The sequence below is a fragment of the Globicephala melas genome, chromosome 5, assembly GCF_963455315.2.
Source record: "Globicephala melas chromosome 5, mGloMel1.2, whole genome shotgun sequence".
NCBI classification, from domain to species: Eukaryota; Metazoa; Chordata; class Mammalia; order Artiodactyla; family Delphinidae; genus Globicephala; species Globicephala melas.
In genome coordinates this window covers 73,526,245-73,551,383 of record NC_083318.1, presented here as the reverse complement: position 1 = coordinate 73,551,383, position 25,139 = coordinate 73,526,245, and the positions used below count along the sequence as shown (strand labels likewise).

The 25,139-nt window shown below is 44.8% G+C and overlaps 1 protein-coding gene across 5 annotated transcripts in view; it reads right to left on the bottom strand.

Moving 5' to 3' along the window:
• PDGFRA (platelet derived growth factor receptor alpha) overlaps positions 1-25,139 on the bottom strand; it is a 45,571-nt gene that overhangs the window by 7,592 nt on the left and 12,840 nt on the right. For all 5 annotated transcript variants that reach the window (XM_030880534.2, XM_060299328.1, XM_060299329.2 and 2 more), the window contains 19 exons: positions 22,697-22,957; positions 21,330-21,460; positions 19,223-19,394; positions 18,940-19,129; positions 15,681-15,796; positions 14,628-14,754; positions 13,377-13,570; positions 12,494-12,588; positions 12,142-12,274; positions 10,341-10,445; positions 9,846-9,956; positions 9,446-9,599; positions 8,438-8,604; positions 6,096-6,211; positions 5,612-5,734; positions 4,559-4,670; positions 3,369-3,468; positions 3,149-3,254; positions 1,607-1,848 (listed from right to left, as the gene is read on the bottom strand). In XM_030880534.2, the coding sequence (XP_030736394.1) occupies positions 1,607-1,848; positions 3,149-3,254; positions 3,369-3,468; positions 4,559-4,670; positions 5,612-5,734; positions 6,096-6,211; positions 8,438-8,604; positions 9,446-9,599; positions 9,846-9,956; positions 10,341-10,445; positions 12,142-12,274; positions 12,494-12,588; positions 13,377-13,570; positions 14,628-14,754; positions 15,681-15,796; positions 18,940-19,129; positions 19,223-19,394; positions 21,330-21,460; positions 22,697-22,957 (2,755 nt within the window). The remainder of the gene's footprint in view (positions 1-1,606; positions 1,849-3,148; positions 3,255-3,368; positions 3,469-4,558; positions 4,671-5,611; positions 5,735-6,095; positions 6,212-8,437; positions 8,605-9,445; positions 9,600-9,845; positions 9,957-10,340; positions 10,446-12,141; positions 12,275-12,493; positions 12,589-13,376; positions 13,571-14,627; positions 14,755-15,680; positions 15,797-18,939; positions 19,130-19,222; positions 19,395-21,329; positions 21,461-22,696; positions 22,958-25,139) is intronic.

The window sequence follows — 25,139 nt, the reverse complement described above, 5'->3', positions numbered from 1 at the left end:
ACATTTCCCTTCCTGCCCCAGACCTCCACCAGCTCCAGGGAGCAAATATAGGCAGTACACTCTTTGACATTGGTCTAAGCAATATGTTTTTGGACCTGTCTCCTCAACCAAGAGCAACAACAACAAAAATAAGCAAATGGGACCTGATCAAACCTTTTGCACAGCAAAGGAAACCAATAACAAAATGAAAAGGGAACCTACTGAATGAGAGAAGATATTTGCAAAAATATGTCTGATAAGGGATTAATAACCAAAATACATAAAGAACTCATACAACTCAATATCAAAAAACCCCAAACAATCCAATTAAAAATTGGGCAGAGGACCTGAATAGGCATTTTTCCAAAGAAGGCATACAGATGGTCAACAGGCACATGAAAAGATGCTCAACATCACTGATCATCAGGGAAATGCAAACCAAAACCACAATGAGATATCATGGCATGCCTGTCAGAATGACTATCATCAAAAAGACAAGAAATAACAAGTGGTGGTGAGGATGTGGAAAAAAGAAAACCCTAGCACATTGTTAGTGGGAATGTAAATTGGTGCAACCACTATGGAAAACAATATGGAGGTTCCTCAAAAAATTAAAAGTAGAACTACCATACGACACAGCAGTTCCACTTCTCGGTATTTATCCAAAGAAGATGAAAACACTAATTCGGAAAGATATGTGCACCCCAGTGTTCTTAACAGCATTATTTACAATAGCCATGATATGGAAGCAACCTAAGTGCCCATCAACCGACGAATGGATAAGGAAGATATGGTATATATACACAATGAAATACTCAGCCATAAAAAAGAATGAAATCTTGCCACTTGTGACAACGTGAATGGACCTGGAGGGTGTTACACTTAGTGAAATGAGTCAAAGACAAATACTGTATGTTTTCACGTATATGTGCAAGCTAAAAAAAGAAAACAAATTAACAAACAAAACAAAAACAGACTCACAGAGAACAAACTAGTGGTTACCAGAGGGGAGAGGGGCAAAGTAGGTGAATGGGATTAAAAGGTACAAACTACCAGTTATAAAATAAATAAATCACAGGGGGCTTCCCTGGTGGCGCAGTGGTTGGGAGTCCGCCTGCCGATGCAGGGGACGCGGGTTCCTGACCCAGTCCGGGAAGATCCCACATGCTGCAGAGCGGCTGGGCCCGTGAGCCATGGCCGCTGAGCCTGTGCATCCAGAGCCTGTGCTCCACAACGGGGAGAGGCCACAACAGTGAGAGGCCCGCGTACCGCAAAAAAATAAATCGCAGGGATGTAATATACAGCACATATAGGGAAATAATCTAGAATTTATAATAACTTTGTATGGTGTATAATCTATAAAAATATCAAATCCCTATGTTGTACACTTGACACTAATATAATATTGTAAGCCAACTATATTTGAGTAAACAAACAAAAAATTTAAAGAATCATCTGGGAAGCATTTTCAAAACTAAACAGACCCCTGGGGGTTCTGCCACTGGCTCCCCCAGGACAGATTCAGCACCAGGAGGGCCTCACAATGGGGCAATGGCTCCTCCCCTTCAGGTGTGCTGGGGGAGGGGACGGGAGAGAGCTCGGCAGGAAGCTGAGGTCTCGTGTCTACCTGTGTCTGTTCCTTTTGCCCAGGTCTTCCTCTTCAGGAACAGGGTCGATGTCAGGCAGAGGGATGATGTAGCCACTGTCTGCGCTCAGCCTCTGCTCGTCAAGGCCACCCTCCCAGTCCTTCAGCTTGTCCTCCTCGTTTTTGTAGGTGACACCAATGTACGCATTGTCGGAGTCCACGCGCATACGTGCCACGGCGGGATGGTCACTCTTCAGGAAGTCCAGGTGGATCTTTTCATAACTCTGCAAATGTTCATTTCACATAGTTACTCAAGGGTTACTGATAGAGCTGCAAAAAAGAACACAGATGCTCAGAGCTTACTATTTTTTAACTGTTGACAACTGAAGGAGAGTCAGGTGTTAACTGTTCCGCAGAGATGTGTAACATGAAGAAAGGGCCACCCGTGGCAGAGATCTCCTGCTGGTAGGTCTTGAGATACCAAGAACCCCTTCTCAGTCAGTAGCTACAACTGCGTCCCCAAACACACACACTCCCTTCTCTGGGACTAGCATGGACCCTTCTGGTCCCCATCACACAGTCTCTCCAGGGCTTGGATGAGTCCCAATAAGAGGTGAACAGGGCTTCCACTGGGAGCACCATACCAGAAGTCTTCCTAATCCCCAAACACTGGAGAAATGTAATTCAAAACTTAGGGACCATTGATCTAAAAAAGACCCCCCCAAAAAATAAAAATAAAAATAAAAAAATAAAATCAAAAATAAAATAAAAAAGACCCCATTTTCAACAATAGTTCCAGTCTGTTCCCATCAACACAATTTCACCAACCAGAGTGTCTCTGACTTTCCTATCGTTAATTTCCTTCCTTCCTTCTGCCTCACTTATGGCACTTGTAAGGGGCAGTGAGATAATCGATAAACAAAAGTATTTAACTTCCAGTTCAGCTAACACTGCTCTTCCTCGAGAAGAAGGAAGAGGAGCAATAAGTATGGAAAACCTACATGATGACTGAATCTAAGAAACTGAGTTTATCACACAAGTGTGTCTGGGCTTCCTTCTCAGCATCTCAGCAAAAATTTGTTTCATTCATTACCGTATCCTGCTTGGTTCCATGAAATTACATTTGTTCCTTTGAACAATGCTTCCTATTCCACAAAAAACCAGCTGGAGCCACAGATAACAGCTGAGGTTGTTCCTTCCAGTCGGCTGGTAAAAGCCAATTTCGCATGGGTTTAAGTGCATTCAAATTAGCGATTTAATGGCTGTGGGTGCTCTGAGACTTCTAACTGCACAGTAGCTTCAGATACTCAAGCATATGGAGAATGAAGTGCTTACAGGTGTCGCACACTCAGGATGAAAGGGAGCCGTGCAGGAAGAGGAGGGTTTCTACTCCTCATTGCTACCAAGGGCCCAGGGAGCACTCCCTGAAGCCCCGGCCACTGGATCACACCATCTTTTCCTCCTTTGAAAATGCTCCTTTAACATAGTGTTGAACAGTACTGCTCTCCTGTGCAATGACCGGCTGTTGTCTCCTCCCTTTGCCCATTCCTTTCCACTCACCCATCTTAAGAGGCTCAGACAAACCTTTTTATATTGTCCAGGCAGCAGATTCTCCACAATCTCACTCAGGTGGTAAAAGGAGGGTCTCTTCTCTGGCTCACTGTTCCAGCACTTCACCATGATCTCGTAGCTGGAGAAGCACAGGACTCACAGTGGGCACAGGGAGGAACGTCAGGGCACCCCCTACCCCCATAGACCCACCGGGCATGAACACAGGCCCACGGGATAGCAAGGGGGGGCTCACACTTCACTGGTGGCGTGGTCGGGCTTGGCCATCCGGTACCCACTCTTGATCTTATTGTAGAAAGTAGAATCCACCACCATGCCAGGGTAGGGCGTACCACCTGAGGACCCAAGAAGAAAACGACCAGGACTGACGAGTGTGTGGTACACTGTTGAAACACTTGACACCTTTAGAAAATGTTTGGGGATCCCCGCCTTGAAGTAGCGGTTCTTCCAAAGAAATTAAGTGTTATCATCTGCTTGATTTCACAGCCTTGCCCAATGGAAAGTCATTTCCATCCGAAGTGTTCAAATAATTAAGGCAGCAGTCTTGAAATGTCTAGATAATTCTCTGTTTGTCACAGAATACGAGACTCAGTTAGGCCACACACTTGGGTGACCCACAGTGACATCTCTGGAGGGATGAACTAGGGTCGAAAAAGGAGAAGGGGCAGGGAAAGCCCTTTACTGTCACATCAGGACAATAGTGGATTCATGAAACATTTCCCATTTTTGTGGCCAAGGCCAGGTCAAGTTTAGTTTCCTTCCAAAACTACTCCAGGACTCCTCTGTTCTCTGAGCTTCCATTACAATTTTAAATCAGGAACACACAGCTTATCATTAAATGTGTAAGCTTCACCTCCCCAGGTGAACTGTCTGGAAGTCAGGGGTGTGAATCACCCCCTCGCAGGGCCCTCACCTGGTAGCTCGGGGCACCTGTATTCTTCAGGAACCGGTGCCTGACTTACTGAATGACTAGAAGGTTTCTCTCCTCCAGAATGATGACCAGGAAGGGAGTCACTATTCCCCTTCCCTCACTGCACTGCTTTCACTGAGTGTCCACCACCATGAGGTGAGGGAGGGCGAATCCCCACTGGTGAACCCACTTAACCCAAAGTCCAAGGTGAAGAAGCAGCGGGTGAGTGAATGTCATCGGGAGCATTTCCAGCAGGAGACGGTCCCTCTGATGTAGCTCAGAGGAGAAGTGGGGCAAAGGCCAGGGGTGAGGGCACAGTTCCCCAAGACCCCTTCTCGGTCTGCTCGGAAACACACTAGCCATCGTAAGTGCACAACGTGTGAATCGGCCGCAGTGCACCTGACCCACACTAGGTATCTTAACATTGTTTACATCCTGGAGCTCGGCAAACACAGCATCTCCCTTCCAGTGTTGTTCCAGAACAACCCAAACAAGCAGAGATGTCAGGCCCATACCGAGGGAAAAGATCTCCCAGAGCAGAATGCCGTAAGACCAGACGTCGCTCAGTGTGGTGTAGAGGTTGTCGAAGATGCTCTCGGGAGCCATCCACTTCACCGGGAGAAAGGTCTGCAGGGAAGCGGGGAGGACGTTAAAGCCAGCAGATGCAGCTATGATCTACGGCAGCAGGAATAGAAAGGGGTCCTCTCTGGGCTAATAGCTTGCACTGGCAACCTTGCCCCACAGGAGTGTCTCTTTAGTTCACTTCTGTACTCTCGGCACTCAGAAGAGTGCCTGCCACCTAGTGGGTGCTCAATATGTATTTAATGAATGATGGATGGTCACTGCTGCCTCTTACACCCTTCCAAGGAATAACATGCCAAGATATTTAATCCTGAATGTCTACCCCAAAAGCGTGAGCCCTGAATGGACCTGTCCCCTATTTTCAGGTCTTCCTAGGAACGAAATTAAGAACAGACCTAGTGACCCGAGAGCCAATTACATTTTTGAACTATAAGAAATAGTGGGGAGAAGGTTCAAGTGTAGGACAGAACGACTATCTTTAAGGAAACTGTGCCTCTAAGATGTATTAACTCAAGTGGTTTTAACATTTTAGGGGTCGTAGACACCATTTGAAAATTTGATAAAAGAGGTGCTCTCCTTGGAAATAAATGCACAACTTATGTATTAATGACTAACACTTACGGGCTGCTTTGTATGTGCCAGGCACTGTCCTAAGCATTTTACATGAATCCGGTGATCTAATACTCTGCAGCAACTCAGGAGATAGGTACTAATGTCACTTCCCTGATACAGACAGGGAAACCGAGGTACAGAATGGCCAAGTAACGTGCCCCAAGTTCCCACACTAGTAGGTGCTGGAGATGGTGCTCACACCCAGGGAGTCTGTCTGTAGAGCCTGTGCTTTTCATACTGACCCCTGGAGCCCATTCATGAATGTCATGGACTCTGTGTTAAAAATCTGGGCACTGAATGGCTGGAAGCAACACCTGCTTTCAGAGATGCGAGTGAGGGAGGGCGAGCATGCCAAACAAGGTGAGAGCACGTACGCTGCCTTTTGACACGTAGTTCGAATCATGCATGATGTCTCTGGCCAGGCCAAAGTCACAGATCTTCACGATTTTCCCTTGCGCCAGGAGGACATTGCGAGCGGCCAGGTCCCGGTGGACACACTGCGCACAAAGGGAAGAAATGACGGGGAGTGTCAGTCCACCTGCGCTAGACAGCATCACCCCTGCAAGACTGGACACTTCACGGGGGCGCTTGGAGCTGCCTGGCACACAGCCTCAGGGAGGCTGTCCTGGCATAAAGAGCTCCCCTCTCTCAGGCTCTCATCCCAGTCCCTCCCGAGAGGGACAAAGCTCTGGAGAAAAATAGACACCTGATCCTGTTGGATGTCCCACTCTGCTTTGGGGATGAGGAAGAGAGAAGCAGCCATTGCTACAGGCTTCTCCATGATCTCCCTTCCACGCTCACCTTGCTCAGATCTGTGGCCTGGGTCTAAAGAAGTCTCTGTCCCCTGAATACACTTACATTTTTTGAAGCCAAAAACTCCATTCCTCGGGCAACTTGATAGGTAAAGCTCAACAAATCCAACAAAGTAAGGCCTTCTGAGTTATCATCCGAAAGCAGGTTTTTGACTTCTGAGTCTGCAGGAAAGGAATTAAGTGTGTTGGTGCTGGCGGACAGCATGAAACATCACCCACCTTGATACTCCCGAAGGGCTGGGCCGCTCGTCAGACTGCGGAGGCTTGTCCAAAGAACACACTTAAGATCATTTTGTTATAGTTTCTAAACCTCACAGCGGTGTGTGTAAAATATGCAAAAGTGCTCTCTTTAAAAAGAAATACATCTGTAGAAACATATACCTGGTTTAAGTATATATATAAGTATATATGATTCCATAAGGACCAGTATCATGCGTTCTCACACATATTTTGTTGTTTGCCTCCCAAATTTCTTTTTTCAATCTTAGTTAGCAAATCACCTCAGCCACTTTAAACACACACACACACACACACACACACACACACACAAATCCGTGAGGAATGTACACGAGGGCTCTTTGAAAAAGCAGCTTCTAGGAATTGCTTTTTTTTTCTTTTTAAAGCCACCTTCATAGTACTTGGCTTACTTTGTGAATAAAATTAGCCACCAGTCCAACTAGAGATAGTGATCTTAAAGGTCAGTGCCAAAGACTTTGCGCGTAGTTCCCTTTCTTTGTAACTTGTCCACTTTCCCCAGTTGGTCCCCTCTGGAAGGGTCCCAGGGTTTTCGAGGAAGGAGGCAATCTAGGCCAGCAGTTCTCAGCACTTTTTGAAAAAGTTCAGGCATGTGAAGAGTAGCTTCAGCCCTTCACATTTTTCCAGCCAGAAAGCAATGGTCTGCCTGCCAACTGGGCCTGGGTTGAGCATGAATCAGGTTCCCCTGACATCTAGAGCTACGTCCAGCCTGGGAAGCAACGTAAACTATTTTTAACAATACAGGAGGGGAGAGGAAGGACTGGTTCCGACAAGTCTCACTGGCTAATCTTTTAAAAGGGCTTGGAAGTTTACCCAGCTGGCAATGAGATGTGAATGGACCTTGGAGCTGCAGGAGTGGAAAATATTATTCTGTACTGCGCTTTGCAGAACAAGCACATTCTTTTCTTAATGACTGTACCTTTCACTTAAGAACCCTGAAAGCATCCAGAGTACATTAATGATTTTCAAAACAATTTCCATGACAGCTCAACACCTTTTTGCAGGGACCAACGGGAGGTCTCAGACCCGGTAATACAAGATTATGGAACAAGGCATCGTCAGATCTATCTAGCAGCCTCCTCCCCACTCCAAGCCTGTGATGAGAGTAGAAGCCTGGAAGGACCACCCCCAGCAGATGTGGGGTGGTCCATCTGCTATGGGCATCAGCTAGGCTCCCTGGAGTTTACAAATCAGTTCAACCCTGCCACATGCTCATCTGCTTTGAAAACAAACGGATCTTCCTTCAAACAACATTCAGTAGAAAAACCCAACACTCTTGTCAGAAAATATAACCTCAAATTGTCCACTTTCCAGTTTCTAACACAAACTGGATATTAGCAAAGCTAAAAACAAGGGCTATGGAACTCACAGATATTAGAGATTTATATAATTAAATTAAAAAAAAATATTAGGAACCAATATAAGATTGCCAGCTTTTAATTGTTCCAAGTAAGGGTACTGAGAAAAAACATCAACTACCACCATACTTTCATTTGAAGAAGAAAAAAAAAAAGTCATGCTAACACCAAAAAATGAATATCATTATGTCAGAATAAACAATTCTTTAAAATGACTACATTTTAAAATGTACATTACAGGGATATAATGTACAACATGATCAATATAATTAACACTGCTGTATATTATATATGCAAGTTAAGAGAGTAAATACTAAACATTCTCATCACAAGGAAAACAATCTTTTTCTTTTTCTTTTATTTTGCATCTGTGTGAGATGATGGATGTCCACTACGCTCACTGTGGTGATCATTTCATGATGTTTGTAAGTCAAATCATTATGCTGTGCACCTTAAACTTACACAGTCCTGTATCTCAATTATATCTGAATAAAACTGGACAGAAAGATAAAATTAATAAAATAAAATATTTACATTTAAAGTCTGAAAAATTTATTACATGAGGTCTATCTTTATTCTTTTTCTTTTTTCAATCCACAGGCCACAGACCTTCAAAAACATGTCCTAGACTCAGGTGTGCAGATCTGCAGTTAGGAACCATGTGGCCTGGCGGCCCTACTTCCCAGGCCTGCTCAGCATCTTCTGAGTATTTTAGGCATCATACTAAACCACCGGAAGATCACAACACCCAAAGCGTAAGCAAAGACGCCTTTACCTAACATGGATTTCTTCTTATATGAGGCTGGGCGATCGTACAGCGCTCTCTGGATGTCTGAATACTTAGAAACCTCTTTCCTTTCCAGCATGGGGACATACTGTGTAGTGTCAGCTTGCTTCATGTCCATGTAGTCACCGTTGTTTTCAAAAGATAAAATAACGTAACTGTAGAAACAGAAAAAGAAACCTTAACCAGGCTGTCCTCTGGAGTGATCGCCCGACATTCAGTAGATGACAACTAGGTACCCACCACCTGCGAGGCAGTGGTGGCCATGGGGGCGGCACAGGGAACAAAAGCACAACCACCCATACCCTTCACGAGGGTGGTCTAGTCGGGGGCATGAGCATCAATCAACGATCGCACAAACACATGGACCATCTCAACTCAGCTGTGTCTGTCTTTATTCTGTTTTTCAGTTCACGGGCCACGAACCTGCACCCCATGACCAAGTGGCTTGGGCAGACAAATCCTGCTACTCAATACATTTAGCACCAATCTGGTGTCCATTGAGTAAATTAATATGAAGTGAACTCACGTCCTTTCTGATCTTACGGAACTTCGTATCTACAGAGATCTTTTTAGCCACTTTAGACTTCTGCAGTGGGGACTAATAGGCACAGGGTTCAGCAAGGACCAGTATCTCAAACTTAGAAGTTTCTCACAAGGCATGAGTACTGGGGCATCCCTGGCCAGAGATGCATTTAGAGGTCTTAAGTAGAACACACGTAAACAGCAAACTGGTTCCCAGAACTATTCCAACCCTCACTCTCATTCAAACCTATCAGCAAACCTATCCCCAACATGATATCCCAGTTCAAAACATCTGCAGACATCAGGTATCTCTCAGCACCATGTTACAGGATGATGGAGCAGGGTAGTTGACTCTAAGTCTTGCTACCTCCTGGCACTGAATCTGCAGACATGGCCTCTATCAGGACATGGGTTCTCCCCACTGGTGAAGCTCATAAGACGACAGTTCACAACAGCGTCTCTCTTCGCACCTACCTTCGGGTGCTTTCGTCAGCAGGGTTCAATCCAAAAATGTCCAGCTCTTTCTTGGGCTTCTCTGGGTGGCGGCTCAAGAAGCTGTCCCTATTCTTATGCAAATAGTTGACCAAATCCCCATAGAAGCAGTACTCAGTGATGATGTAAATGGGGCCTGTGGGGTCCAAAACCAGTTGGAGGTGAGTATGAAAGTGAAGAACAGAAGGGCCATGAATTACACTGTGTCTACACTGCTAAGAGACGCTGCTCAAGAACGGTGAGCTTCCCTCAATAGAATCTAGTCAACAGCTCCATTCAAGGGACTTATATTTGCTGGCGTGTTTGGGCATTTCAAAGCCTAGACAGTCTTCACAACCGTAGTGTTCTATGAAAATCCTCACTCTCAGGTGAGCAAGCCTACCTGACTTGGTGCAGGCTCCCAGCAAGTTCACAATGTTTAAATGCGGCCCCAGGTGGGTCATTATCTTCAGTTCAGACATGAGAGCTTGTTTTTCACTGGATCTGGCTGTGGCTGTTCAAGAAATAAATCACGTATCGGTTCAACTAAACTATTTACTACCCAGAAAAAGCCCAAAACATGGCTAACCCTACGACTGGACATCATTTTATTTAACAACAGTCTAAAAGAGAAACAGTGACTCAGTCTAGATGCTAATAACTAATCCCTAGGCTTCAGGGTAAAAAGACGCCACTACAAATAACTCTTGATTTTCCAACATATAGGCAACAAGAACAATCTAAATAAAACTAACTGACAAAACAGTCTAAATATGCATAAAACCTAGAGTCAAAAGAACCAAGATCTAGTCCTAAACTTTCATTTACTGGCTGTGTGATTTTGAGCAATTTACTTAATATCTCCATGTTCAAAAAATCTCCAGAAAGGGGCACTTACGTTTTAGCATCTTCACTGCTACCTTCATGACAGGTTGGGATCGACTTAATCCATAGGCAGTTCCTTCAACCACTTTCCCAAATGCACCAGAGCCCAGGATACGACCTGTGGGCAACCAGCACCATCAACACATGCAGAATCAGGCACCTCGTCAGCTTCATTTACCGCGGCCAGCGCTCATGGGTACACAGCTGGGTGGTGTTTCTCCCATATGGAGGAAGCATAATGATTCCTCCAAATCATCATGTCAAAACCAGAACTGAGCCCACAGGGAAGGAAATTAGTATAACTGCTTTTGTCAAATAACGTTTGCAAAGGAAAGGAAAACACAGGCGGGAAGAAGGAGGGTGTAGCCCTCGCTGGTGTGAGCACTCTGTCTACCAGCTGGAGAACCGGGCCAAATCGTGGGCTCTGTGGTACTTGCTTTCTGTGGCTCTGGCCCAAACCTCCTGGTTCTCTACCCTTCTGTTTTCCGCACACAAACAGGGGCATCTTTTGCATCAATAAGCCTTTATCCACTGGCAATACTTCAGTATTCAAGACATCACGGATTCTAAGCAGTGATGAAGACAACTTCGGGCTGGCTCCCTTGCTGCCTGTTTCTTAGAAAGACTAGGAAGGGCAAAGGCTAAACATGCCCTAGGAGCACAACACTTTGCCGCACGCTGGGAGATACAAAATGAAATGGAAGCTCTGGTCCCCACTCTTAAAAGAGCTCACAGTCTAAAACAGATGTTTCTGCCAAGCCAGGGAAAGACTCGGCTCATAAAAGGGCACTAACAGCCAACACTGCCTGTGACTGCATGTCTGCACGGCTGGAAACTGTTCCTGGAAAGGTACTGCTTCCCTAGCAACTTGACAATACACGGAAGCAGAGAGACACAGGACTGCCTCTTGGTACGTTAGGGATGTTGCCCTTTTTCTCCGTATTTTATTACTTTTTAACTTCCCTAAGCTCCTCATCCCTTTTTGTAAAACAAGGGAGAAAATATAATAAAGAAAGCTTAGTTCCCAGGTATAGGTATGTGAATAGGGTGTCTCGTTTGATTTCAGTTTAAGTAACTCTGTAAGAAGACCTAACTTGGCTGTACTTTGGAATGAGACAAGTGGATAATGTTAAAATGCCTTTGGCATCCTCTGAAGTACATACTGTTAGAATAGTCATGATGACACAACCTCTAGCTCTAACTTTCATTTGTCTTTGTCCTGTTTTCATTCAATCAGGATGTGATTTTAAAAAAACCAAAAAAAATCCCTTGGACTAAGCTTCATGTTCTTGGTCTCAGCCCAAGATTGAAATATTTGAAAAGTCTGTGATAAGCTGGCTTGATGATTTTTTCATGTTTGTTTTAAAAGAAACCTATATTTTTATATTCTATATTTTAAAGAAGTATCTAATAATCCTCAGAATGTACTGAGTCAAAATATATTTTCCGATTGTCCTCATTCATTTCTCATCTGTTCCTTTTTAGTTGTAGAACTTCGTCTCATTTTCAGTTGGTGTCATTTCCAAAGCAAAGCCACTTTGATGCGTAGCTTTGGCAGGCCTCCTCATATTCTCTTCTCCCTTTGTAAAATGTTCTTTAACCGTAATTTGCTAGGGAAGGAGGTAAAAACAAGTCATTGCTGTGATTCAATTAACTCATTTTCAAGAGAGAAAACTATTTCTGAAAGCCAATTTCTAATGCTTAGCTTTTGCTAAGCACAAGCGCAGATCCTTTATTCCTCCACAGGCCCGTAAAGAGTAAAGTTGCGTACAAATCAAAGGGAGTCTTGGGAGATCACCCCAGTAGGAGCTTACCAAGCACTAGTCCATCTCTTGGAAACTCCCATCTCGAGTCATAAGGCAGTTGCATCGGGTCCACATAAATATATTCATGTCCATCGGGGCTGATTGATTCAATGACCCTCCAACGAATTTCATACCTTGGTTTCTATAAATGACCAGGACAGGTAACTGGTGAATTACCAACGTCCGAATGTACCAAAGCTTAACCGCAGCAGCAGAATGACTGGACACAGTAGGATTCAATAACGTTCACTCATCATGCTGTTACTGAGCTCCTTCTCTGTGCCAAGCCCTGAACTAGGTTGCTCTTCTTCTTGTTCTTATTGGTTTCAAATAGTTTTAGTTCTTTAAAAAGAAAATCTACCTGTTTCCAAATGACAACCAGGACAATGAGTGAGATGATTACAATCACCAACAACACCAGGACTGCGGCCGCCACCGTGAGTTCAGAACGCAGAGCTAGAGGACCAGAGAGAGAGAGAGAGAGAGAGAGGCACGGTGGAGAACTTGCACAAACACGCGGGAGGGCAGGAAGGCAGGGTGGCTGTTTCTGGGCCAGAAATCTTTCACTACTGGTGGAGAAGCATAAGAGCCACCAGGCTTATTTGGAGGATGGGCAAGACCATCTCTCAGTTATCTACATGCATGAAACTACTCCAGCTCTTCCCTTAGAAGTGAAAGGGACAAAATTCAGTTGGGAACAAAATACCTTCCCCAAAGGTCCTCCAACATTAACCTTCTGGACAAAATATGAACTGGAATATAAATATTAATAAGTGAGATTGAGAGCTACCATTAGTAGCATAAGTTTAGAACGTAAGTTCAGAAAATCAAGTTCAGTTATTTTGAAAGGCTGCAGTTTACTTATATTGCTTTTGGCTTCATTGATTTTTTTTTTTTTTTTTTAAGAATTCAACCTGTCTCAACTGTTATGAAGAGCAACAAGGAGGAAGACCCTTCTTCCCCATCCTCCATCCCCACATGCTCAGACCAAAGAGACTGGGTAGCTATACGGCTAGACAATCAAAATGCCTAGGGGCCTCTGCACAATGCGGTTTGGGATTTGAATCTGAAAGAAAGGGCTCCCACAGAGATGCCCAGAGAAGGCCCGTTAAGAGCATCCGGAGCTGAATTTCCACCGAGGGACCTTCATTCCTACGGGACCCCATCTGGGATTCAAAGTTCCGCTTGAGAGAGGAAGGGCTCGGCTGCTGACTTGGCCGTGTCCTGACCCATGAGCTACTCACTGGGAGCCACCAACTTCAGCTCTCGGCTCTCCACCCCGAGGAGATTCTTAGCCAGGCATCGTACTGCAATGGTCTCCTCCACCTTGGCGAATGTCACTTGGCCCTCCACCATGCTCCTGTCTCGGGGGTGGACCTCCGTGATGATGTTTGAGACATTGTTGGCCAAAATCGTCCATGAAGTTTCGTTATTACATCTGGAGACGGAGAAAAAGGGTATAGGTATAGAGGCAATTACGGGGAGTCATGGGGGTGGGTGGAGTAGTGAGAATCATCTAAGACGGCAAGCAGCCCCGACTTTGTCTGCATTTGGGGGGCTACAGGTCAATTTTCTTATTTTATGTGCAGATTAACATTCAACACCTTGTTCTCCAAGAGAGAATAAGCTACACGTGGGTATTTAAAAGTTAACTGGTTATGAGGACAAGGCAGAGATAAACAAGTTCAATCCAACAGAACTACCCATCCCAAGCCTTGAACCCATGAGCAACCTGGACTTCAAGAACTTAACTATCCCAACGTCCCACCCCTCCGAAAAGGCCTGCTGCCCTCCCTTCTCTCCACCCACACTGTGAGGACCCCCTCAGGTGTCACTAGGGTGAGACCTCGACACCAGCTCCAGTCTGGATCCAAGTCTGCTGCCTTGTGGCCTGCGGGGGGCGTAGGTCTAGGAGTCTCCTTCTCCAGGAGAAGCAACGAGGTTTCTGAGCACAGCAGTCACTACAGGTGGGAGTGCAAATGTGCTGCTCACGTGCCCGCCGGAGAAGGGTGAGGGGTGGGGGCTGAAGGAGGGACGGGGACCTTAACTCCCGCCACAGAGCAGGTAGCGAGAAGTCACCTGGGCAGTACCTTCATTTATTTTCACGTGCCAGTCTAACCACCAAATAACATTCACCACAGATGAAATGGGAGATGAAACTGTGGGCCAGGGTAGTAAAAATCCTCTTACAGCAGTTCTTTAGATTCATGCTCTTTTCAGATTAGAGACCCTTTGAGAATCTGCTGAAAGCTGTCGACCTTCTTACAGCTACTCAAGGACACAGAAGTGCACCTGCGTGCATGCACGCCTGCATGCACGCACACGCGAGGTCCATGTTTGGAACCCTATCTTGCAGTTTATGAGACTTAGGCCAAATAAGAATCACAAACACAAAAACAAGGGCCAGCAAAAGAAGTAAAATGCACTTGAGGTCCTCTGTCCCAAGGAAGAAACATTCTGACCACAAATGGAAAGGGAAGGTGCGATTTCCATACTTCTTAATATCCTTGCAAATCAGCCACTCAATATCAGGAAGAGGGGTTCCTTCAGCTGTGCATCTCACTGTCTGGCCCCCATTAGAGCCATGGTGGTCGTCGACCAAGTCCAGAATGGATGACGGAACTGCAAGAGGTGAAAAGAAATCAGAATTGAATTGGTTCGTGTCCCAGAACTTCTGGGAATTACGAAGTGGAATTCCAAGAGTTCAGAACTTGTCCGCGTGACATTCAAACCTACAAACCAAGCGGCCACTGAGTCATGTGCACAGTTAACACTCCAGTTTGGACAGACCCACTTGGGTAAGAGCATGGTCACATTTTCAGTGATTTGGCATTTATGCCCCGTGGTGTTTTAAATCCTCAGTGAAGAAAGCAAAAAGCCCCTGTGGTTATTTGGCTTGAAAGGCAAGAAGGCTCTTAAAATTATCTTATAGCTTGGGAATCATCTAATGGATTCATCTAAATCTAGAGCAGCATTTACCAAAGTGCATCTATGGGGTATTATTAGGTTTTAAAGATGTTTTTGCAACCTGGGATCAAATAATTTAGAAATATGCTGATACTTGTATCATAGATTGACTGTGAGGGTCAAATGAGCCCACCTAAGACAGTATGTGGCCCAAGGTAGGTGAGTAGGTTCTGAACCAGGATGTAAAGACTTGGGCACTCCTTTCTGGGAAGGGCCACTGTACGAGGTCTACAAGGAAAGCAAAGCAAAAAGGCCAAACACTCTGGAACAATCTAAGGTCATCCAGACCAAAAAGCATCATGTCACTCTTCCCAGACCACATTGAGAAGCAGATGGTAAGGAAGCTAGTGGAGCCTAGGAATTCCCAAATGATTCCAGACTAGCCTGGAACCTCCCAGAATTATGTGGATTTGTAAGTCCAACAAAGCTATCCCTGACATGTGACATCTACAGTCCCTGCTTCTCCCCTAAAAGGGCTGCTTTTCCCTCCACGACCTGGGGGAAAAGTGCCAGGCTCTCCTCGGGAGCTCTCAGTCACACATCCACTGAGCTGGCATTATCTTTATACGGCCCTTACATACCTTGAGTTAAGAGTTCAAAAGTATAGCTCTTCACATCGTCTTCATTTTGAACTACAATAGTATAATGGCCGCTGTCTTCTTCCTTAGCTCGGATCAACTTTAATTTGCTTCGATACCTTAAAAGTAAAGGACTTTGTTTCAGCAAGTTGTAGCCAAATAAATTCTAACCATTAAGTAATAACCATATTCAATTCGAATTTTGTTTTTTGTAAAAAAGTAAAAACATCTTTTTTTCTTGTCCATATCATCGCTTTTCTGGGATTTTTGATACACTTTCTACGCACTGAAGGTCTGAGTCATAGACACTTAATTCTTAAACATAAGACGGGACAACCTGAGATGAGCAATGGCTTATGTGGCTACAAGAGCAGTCAGCTCTGCTAAGGCCAGACTTCTAAATAGGAATAAACCCACCAACTTTCCTTTTTTTTTTTAACCCTTGATTTTTACCTTCTAAAAAAATACTTGCTTCCCCTAAATATTCATCATTTGAGTGATTAGCCAAACAATGGAACATCCTTGGAAGAAAGAACGAGGACACTGTCTCTGTATCGATACGAAGAGGTCACTAGGGTATAAAATTCCTGCTTGCTTGTATCTGCTTTAAGAAACTCTGGAAGGTTTCATAAGAACCTAACAAAACTAACAAAAGTATTCCCCTGGGGGTGGAGAGGAGGGGGTACGGAGGAACACGAGGACAGGAGTGGAATAAGGTTTCTTACAATGCACTGTCTTTAGGCTTGAATGATTTTAAAGCACAGGATTCATCTTAAAAAATATATAAATTAGAGAAACATAGTCCTTCATACTTCACTAATGGGAAGTTTCTCCAAAAGGTTTCTTACACGTACAATAAATGACATTTGGCCATGAGCGTGTGTGTGCGTGCACGTGTGTGTGCGTGCATCTATAAAGTAATGGCCCATTTGGCTGTCATTAACAAAACAGCACAGTGTGATAGGCTTCCCTGGTGGCGCAATGGTTAAGAACCTGCCTGCCAAGGCAGGGGACATGGGTTCGAGCCCTGGTCTGGGAAGATCCCACATGCCACAGAGCAACTAAGCCTGTGTGCCACAACTACTGAGCCTGCGCTCTAGAGCCCATGAGCCACAACTGCTGAGCCCTCGTGCCCAGAGCCTGTGCTCCACAACGAAGAGCAGCCCCCGCTCGCCGCAACTAGAGAAAGCCCATGCACAGCAACAAAGACCCAACACAGCCAAAAATAAAAATAAATAAACAAATTTATAATTAAAAAATACAGTACAGTGTGGAACTGTGAGTGAAAGGAAGGTGGAGTGAGGGGAAGAGCACTGGTCATGAAGGGAGGAGATCTGGGGCATGACTGAACTTCTCCATGCCTCAGGTTCCTTATGTGCAGCATTGGAAAGCTGTATGCAAGTGTCATTTTGAGAATTAATTACATGAAATAATCTAAAGCATTTCACAGGCTCCAAAATACCCTGCTAATGTAGAGTCTTCTAGCCCAAGACGCCAGGTGCTGGGACCTGTGAAGGGAGCATGCTGGGCTGGCTTTCCCTCTGCCACACCACACTGGACACACTCTGGAATGGACTTCCTTAGAGTCCCCTTAGCGACCCTGGCTGCCAATGACCAGACAGTCTTTTGTTGTTCATTTTCTGCACTCGTTCGGCCAAGGAAGCTGGTGGATCCACTAGTTTGTTTGGGTATTTTTTTGGTTTTATTTATTTATTTATTTTTGGCTCTGTTGGGTCTCCGTCGCTATGCGTGGGCTTCCTCTAGTTGCGGCGGGCGGGGGCTACTCTTCATTGCGGTGCGCAGGCTTCTCATTGTGGTGGCTTCTCTTGTTGCAGAGCACAGGCTCTAGGCGCGCGGGCTTCAGTAGTTGTGGCTTGCAGGTTCTAGAGCACAGGCTCAGTAGTTGTGGCGCACAGGCTTAGTTGCTCCGCAGCATGTGGGATCTTCCCGGACCAGGGCTTGAACTCGTATCCCTGCATTGGCAGGCGGATTCTTAACCACTGTGCCACCAGGGAAGCCCGGATCCACTAGTTTTAAGTAAGCCAGACACCCCTCCATCATATGCATCCTATGTTCCCTTGCCCTTCATGGGGATCAGATGTGCTGGAGGAACTCTCGAAGCACCTGAACAGGCCGCTCTCCTGGACCACTCAGCTGACGACCGCTACCTGGCCGTCGCTATTGACTGTAGCTCGCAGACAGCACTCAGACGGGTGTCTCAAGTGTTGGCTGTGCCAGGATCACCCTATTCCTCTCTGGCCTCACAGCCTAGTGGAAAGTTGGGCACTGCGCACCTCTTTGTGCACCTCCATTTCGTGTCATCAGAAAGCCTTCCAGATTCAGTATCCCACTTCTTTTTCCATCACTGTTCCACAGAGGTTTCCACGTCCATTTTCCCAGATGTCGCTTCTCAATTACACGTGGAATTTAGTTCAGAAAGAAGAAAGCAAATCCTGAGGTTAAGCGAACTGATGAGAGAGGGGTTCTGTCTTCTCTTCTTCCCTGAAGGCTTGAAATAGAGGACTGTGTCTCCCTGGGATGGTTTCTGACAAAGGTGCAGGGCTGGATTAGCTGAGCCCTTCAAGAGGTACCTTCTACTCCTAAATTCTAATCAGAGCTTAGAACTGCAAGAGACCTCAAAATATCATCTGGTCCAGTTCCTTGCCTTGAAGGACACAAGGTATTATTAACCCTACATTATAGATGGGAAAACTGAGGCTGAGGAGTGACTTACCCAAAACTCCATCACTGGTTAAGAGATGACAGCAGTCTCCCGACTCCTCAGAGGGCAGGGATCTAAACTATTCACTGTATGTCTTCTCCTAACCACAGTTAACCAGACACTACTCTTATTTCCCATGGAGGCCTCACTGGGGCAAATGCGTTTCAAATGAAGCCAGCAACGTTTTGTTTCATGTAGGTTTATGTGCTAATTGCCCTGGAACTGTAATCACCATACAAGTGGGTCCAATTTTACTTTCTTTCCTCCATCCCTTGCTGAATCCAGGAACGTATCTTTCATCGGGAGCAGAGATTTTCAGTTCTTCTTTCTCTCGTTTGATCATAAACTTACCAACATACTATTATTGCATTGCAATGTTATCGGAAGAGGTACTCGATTTCCACTATCTCCTATTTCTGACTGCTAAATTTTCTATATGGACTCTTGGTTTGGGTTGTAAGACAAGCGCAAGCGTCAGTCTATCTAGGAATACACACACAATAAAAAGAAAAGGCATACTCAGGAAGGCTGTTTCTTTACCTGATTTCCTGAATCTTTTCTATGTCAGTGGTGATCTCCGTGAGATTCTCAATCAGAGTCAGGTTGTCCTTGAGCCAGGCTATCCTGGGAGGGGGGTAGGCCTGCACGTCCACCACAAAATGTTTGACTTCATGCAGGTTGACGGCTTCCAACGGGCTGAAGTTGGGTCTGATTTCAATAAACCCTTTCTCTGTACAGGGAAAAGTTTCCGTTAAACAACGCTTACTGCATAGTGGATCCCCGAGCAGCACAGTCAGTGGACATTTTGGAAAGCAGAATGTACCGTGCACAGAGATGGTGACTTTCTTCATTTCTTTGACCTCCTTGGTGGCCTGGCGGGCAGCACATTCGTAATCTCCACTATCTTTCACCGTGGCCTCAGGGACCATCAGAGTGTACACCAACTTGATGGACGGGACCTTGGTCTCCTCCAGCATTGTGAGGCCTTTGCCTTTCTACAGAAAAAGGGGAGGAGAACCGACTTTAACAAGCTAGCTCCTAAGAGCGAAGCCTCACGTAGGCTACGGACCCTGGGAGATAATGACGCACTGGTATGGGTTCGCGGACTGTAACAAGGGTACCACCCTTGTGGGGATGTCATGCGGGAGGCCGCTCTCGTGTGAGCCCAGGAGCTATGCGAGAAATCTCGGTACTTTCCCCTCAATTCTGCTGTGAACTTAAAACTGCCCTAAAAAATAAAGTCTAATTGAAAAAAAGGGTTTTTTCAAGCTCACTCCTTTGAAAATCCTGTGTTAAAAAGATATTTAATGACATAGGAAGGTGTCTGTGCTCTACTGCCGCAGGAAAAATACATAACAAAGTACTATTTAAAGTATAGTAGCTATTAATTATTACATTTATAAAGTATTTAAAGGATTTTATCTCCCTAAAATTATAATGGAGGTGTTCTGGGAAGTGACTTTTCCTCTGTTTCTCTAAATTTTATGAAGTTACAACAATAAGCCTACGTTATTTTTAATATCAAAGAAAAATATGATTCATAACCAATACTTTGATCATATATTTGGGGCCAAACAGTACATAGTTTGGTTTCGAGGGGAAAAATATTTTATCTCCAATAAATGAAAAGTTTCTGTTTTAAGGATTAAAGGCAATCAGGTATGAACAGAAAAATCAGACAGCTTTACATTTCAGCAAAGATATATATAGGTCTATGAATGTCTCTTCAAAACATGAGGTTTATAAGGCAATATGTGAAAATGCACAACTTCCAATCAGACGCCCTGGAGAGAAAGGAAAGGGGCAGCAAAAGCATGGGGGAGAGAAATGGATAAAAGAAGAGACACTATAAAATGCCAAAAAAAAGAGCAAGGAGCCGAAATTTGCAAACTAGGAGTGAAGGGGACAAAAAAGCATATATATACATATATGTTTTTTGTTCTCCATGAGGCCCCTGCATTCAATACTGTTCATTGTTTCTGCGTGGGACCATCATAGCCTTTCACAATGGTTCACATACACTTACCACAATGCATTAGAATGAATGAGACCCGGGATTAACATATACGCACCGCTATATATAAAACAGGAAAACAACAAGGACCTACTGTATAGCACAGGGAACTATACTCAATATCTTATAATAACCTAGAATGGAAAAGAATCTGAAAAAGAATATATGTATGTATAACTGAATCCGTTTACTGTACACGAAACTAACACCACATTGTAAATTAACTATACTTCAATCAAAAAAAAAAAAAACCAGAATGAATGAGACCCTATGTGTAAGTCCCCAGGGATCAGAGATGGCACGGTGGCTCCCCTTCCCCGCTTCCATCTCCATTCCTCCCTCCTTCTCCCTCTTTCTGTACATGGGCCAGCTTTTAACAGAGTGCTTGGGATTTGGCAAACATCATTAAATCTTTGTTGAATGACTCGAGTTATGCCTGTTCACTGAAGAAAACCAGGCAAAGAAAGACCAGGCATGCAGGAGGCAGAAGTGTCGTGGGTGTCCACAAAGCAGAAATATAAGGGGGCAGACAACCAACATTATCAAATGCCTCAAAACCCAAAGGTATGAGAGCCAAGAAAAGGAGAATTCATGACTCTGTCAGCAATCAGCAAATTTTAAAATCCATTCTCTTTTTAATTTTTTTGGTTGTTATCTTGTAGCCATAGAACCTTCCGGTTTCTTTCATACTTATGAGAAAAAGGGCTCAGTGTGAAGTATCTATGCATTCTGTCCAGTTGTCATCATCTCAGACTCTCCCATTGCTCCAAGAGCCATGAAGCCATCTGGTCAGTGAGCAGCTTAGAGATGGGAAGCTGGGGTCTACAGGAGGTCAATGTCGTGCCCCATCAGTGATGGGTCTTTGGACCCCTCCTGTACTCCATTCCATGCCACCAGGGGCCATGAGGGTACCTACCACTTGTCCAGGGTAAGTCCACTGAAGGTCCACAACCTCATTGTTAAAGACGGCGCAGGTGACCACAATCGATTCCCCTGCCTTATAGACAGTTTTAAGAGCTTCCATTTCCAGATCAAGTTCTGATGTTGCTATTTAAAAAAACAACAAACACAAGGACCTAAATATCCACAGTATAGTTAGGATCTTATAAGGTTTGGGCTTTTTTAAGATGACCCTGAACAATAATTTGCAAACCACCTTGATCAAGACAAAATATTGAAAATCTCAGAAACCTTGATTTGCGTTGACATACATAATTTGGCACAAAATAAGACACACACACACACACACACACACACACGCAGAACAATAACAATAGTAAAAATAAACTCCAGTTAAACAGAACCACATTTGAATCTGCAAGCATTTGGGTTCATTTGGGTTAATTACGACTGCAGCCGCCTTTACTGATGGATCTACTCAGCCTTTGCTGACCTGCGCTCCCCTATAGGCACTAGTTCCCACCCCATCACTCATTCTCCTCTCCCACTCCGCTCCCCAGGTATTCTCAGCACTTCGAGAACCTAGCACAGAGCTGGGCATAAAAGAAGCCCTTCACAGAAGTTCAATGGCACACTCTTGCTAACGCCACGCCTACACGTAAGCGTTCGATAGATCTGTTGCCCCCCAAGCATGGTTTATCCTTTCCCGTTTGCATTAACCACTCGCATCAAATGGATGAAGTCGACAACCACCAGCTTTTCTCAAAATCAAAATCACTTTTCTTAAGTTACTAAAATTAACCTAGGGGTCCAACCCTCACAGGTGTGCGTTTGTTGTTAGGGCCTTTGTAGTCAGGAATGTGACTAAACAGTAAGAGGCTTATGCAAGAAAAGAATTCCTTAGAGTATTTTGAAGTCAACTGATGAAACACAAAATCTTCCAGGGGTAGGAAAGCTTTTGCCTTTGGTATTGCTAAGCTTCGTACTGTTACAGCCACAGAAGTCAGCTTAACATTGTACGGTAAAGGTGGGATCCTAAGTTCCCATATCAGAATTTGGGGTCTCCCATCACCAGGGACTAAGATCAAGGGGAAAAAAAGCTACATGCATCTGACTGTTTTGCCCGTAACTCTTATTTTAAGAAGGAGGGGGCTTCCCTGGTGGCGCAGTGGTTGAGAGTCCGCCTGCCGATGCAGGGGACACGGGTTCGTGCCCCGGTCCGGGAAGATCCCACATGCTGGCGGAGCGGCTGGGCCCGTGAGCCATGGCCGCTGAGCCTGCGCGTCCGGAGCCTGTGCTCCGCAACAGGAGAGGCCACAGCAGTGAGAGGCCCGCGTACCGCAAAAAAAAAAAGGGGGGGGGGGGCGGAGAGGGCACAAGTACCTTTTAAAGCATAAACATTGAATGGGATGGTCTGGAACTTCTTCCCCCTGACGGTGGCCTCGCAGATATAGGGTCCGACAGTGAAGGTTCCATTAAAGCCTTGTCTGCTGTCATAGGAGGCGTGCACCACCCCGTCACTGCTGAGTAAAATCACTGGCGTCTCAGGATCAGTCGTTCGACAAGGGATGATGGCAGAATCATCGTCCTCCACGATGACCAAGTAATCTGTCATTCCTAGAGGTACGAAGGCTACATCTGGGTCTGAGGTTTGAAAAAGAAAGAAAAACATGTTAGGGATTAATTTCATCTTTACACATATATGCAGAAAAATTATTCCTTTACCATTAATCAAATTCAAAGGTATGAATTTTACCTTCACACATATATATATAGAAGTGGCACCCCACTGACATTAATCATCATAAAAGCTAGAAGGTTCATACTTCTTAAAGTATGAACAATACCAAATTGCCTATACCCTCATAAAAAATACTGATGCTAGGGCTTCCCTGGTGGCGCAGTGGTTGGGAGTCCGCCTACCGATGCAGGGGACGCGGGTTCGTGCCCTGGTCTGGGAAGATCCCACATGCCGCGGAGCGGCTGATTCCGTGAGCCATGGCCGCTCGGCCTGCACGTCCGGAGCCTGTGCTCCGCAACAGGAGAGGCCACAACAGGAGAGGCCACAAAAGTGAGAGGCCCGCGTACCGCAAAAAAAAAAAAAAAAAAAAAAAAATACTGATGATAAATATAAATATTAGTCAGGAATTGAGGTAAAAATTTAAACAACTACTAAAAACAACAAAAAATGGACAACAAAATAATCAGGTCTGTTCAAAACATGAGAAAATACTTATAATTTTAAAATTATGCAATGCTTTTGACAATGCTTATGGCCTATAGTCAGTATTATTGAAAAGTAGTACAGAAACCTACCTATCAAAAAAAATGACTCTCAAATAATAAATAAAATGTATAATCCCATAGCTTGAGAATTTCCTTTCCAAAGAAAACCAGCTACTTAAGCTACTATAGTAAGAAGTACTGAGAGTCTCAAGCATCAGTTTCGCAAAGGATGTGCAACTCTTCATAATAGCAAACAAGATCTCTGACAATGCAGGGCCTACCCAGATGATGTTTGTGCTAGGGCAAGGGAGGAACAAGAAGAACCTTTGGACTGGGAGTTCCCTGGTGGTCCAGTGGTTAGAACTCCGCACTCTCACTGCCAAGGGCCCGGGGTTCGATCCCTGGTCAGGGAACTAAAATCCCGGAAGCTGCACAGTGCAGCCAGAAAAAAAAAAAAAGAAGAAGAATCTTTGGGCAATCTTAGGCAGATCAAAACTCCAAGACCCAGGGACCTTTAACATACCTACCTTCCTACCATTGCCTTCACAACGGGAGAAGGAGGGGGGGTGGTATTTATGGTGGCAATGACAGGTGACATTCTAAATACCTATTCTTTTTGAAACAATTTTTTTTGATTGGTAGGAAGGGAGGCTGATACAGATAAGAGTGTCAGAACAGAAGTGAAGAGGGTCTAGATCCATGGAGCACCCACAGTTAACAGAAGGCAGGAAAAGGAGCCAATTTTAAAAACTTGAAAAGACAGAAAGGTATGAAGATACACTTCTGAAACCCCCTTACTCTACCTCTGCTAAAATGACACGGATGGCAAGAGCTGTAAGTGGTTTATATGTTTATTTGAAACTGACTACTCTGGCTGTATTCCTCTTTAATTCACCCATCTATATATTACAACTGCCGTGACTTGAATTTGTGTTTAGAGTTCCAAATTCTTGAACTCTGTTAGCAAAGACTCCAGCAAAGTTAATTAAGCTGCAAGTTAATTTCAGGTTAAAATATACAGTTTGATATCCATTACACATCAGCCAGAGATTCCTTTAAAATGCAAGTCTCCCCTACCATCATGCGTTACCTATGCAATGTTTAAATAACATGGTGGTCCTTCTTTTAACAACTGTCCTTGGAAGAAGCCAATATATACAGATACAGATATAGATACAGGTACAGATACAGATATAGGTACAGATACAGACATAGATCATTACAAAGGAGTACCCAGGCAATGCTAGGAGGGTGGCAGACCAAATGCATCTCAAGCTCATGGCTAAGGCTAGTTAATTAGGGTGGCTGCTGTGGGAAAGCACCACACCCTCCTCCAGCAACAGGGCCTGGCTCTGAAATCCATCACAACCCAAGGCCATGCCCTCCAGAGATGCTTCCAGACAATGACTGTGTGGAACAGGGGTTCCTTAGGCTGGAGGACTCCCCAGCTTTCTTTGCCCAGAGGTCTAGGACTCATCTACCCCACCTTCCTACCCACGGTCCTTCATTCAGGGTCACCCTTACAATGCAGGCAGACAGCTCTCCCAGCCTCTGCTGGATCCCTCCCCATTTTCTCTCATAAGCCTCTCTCCTAGTAAAA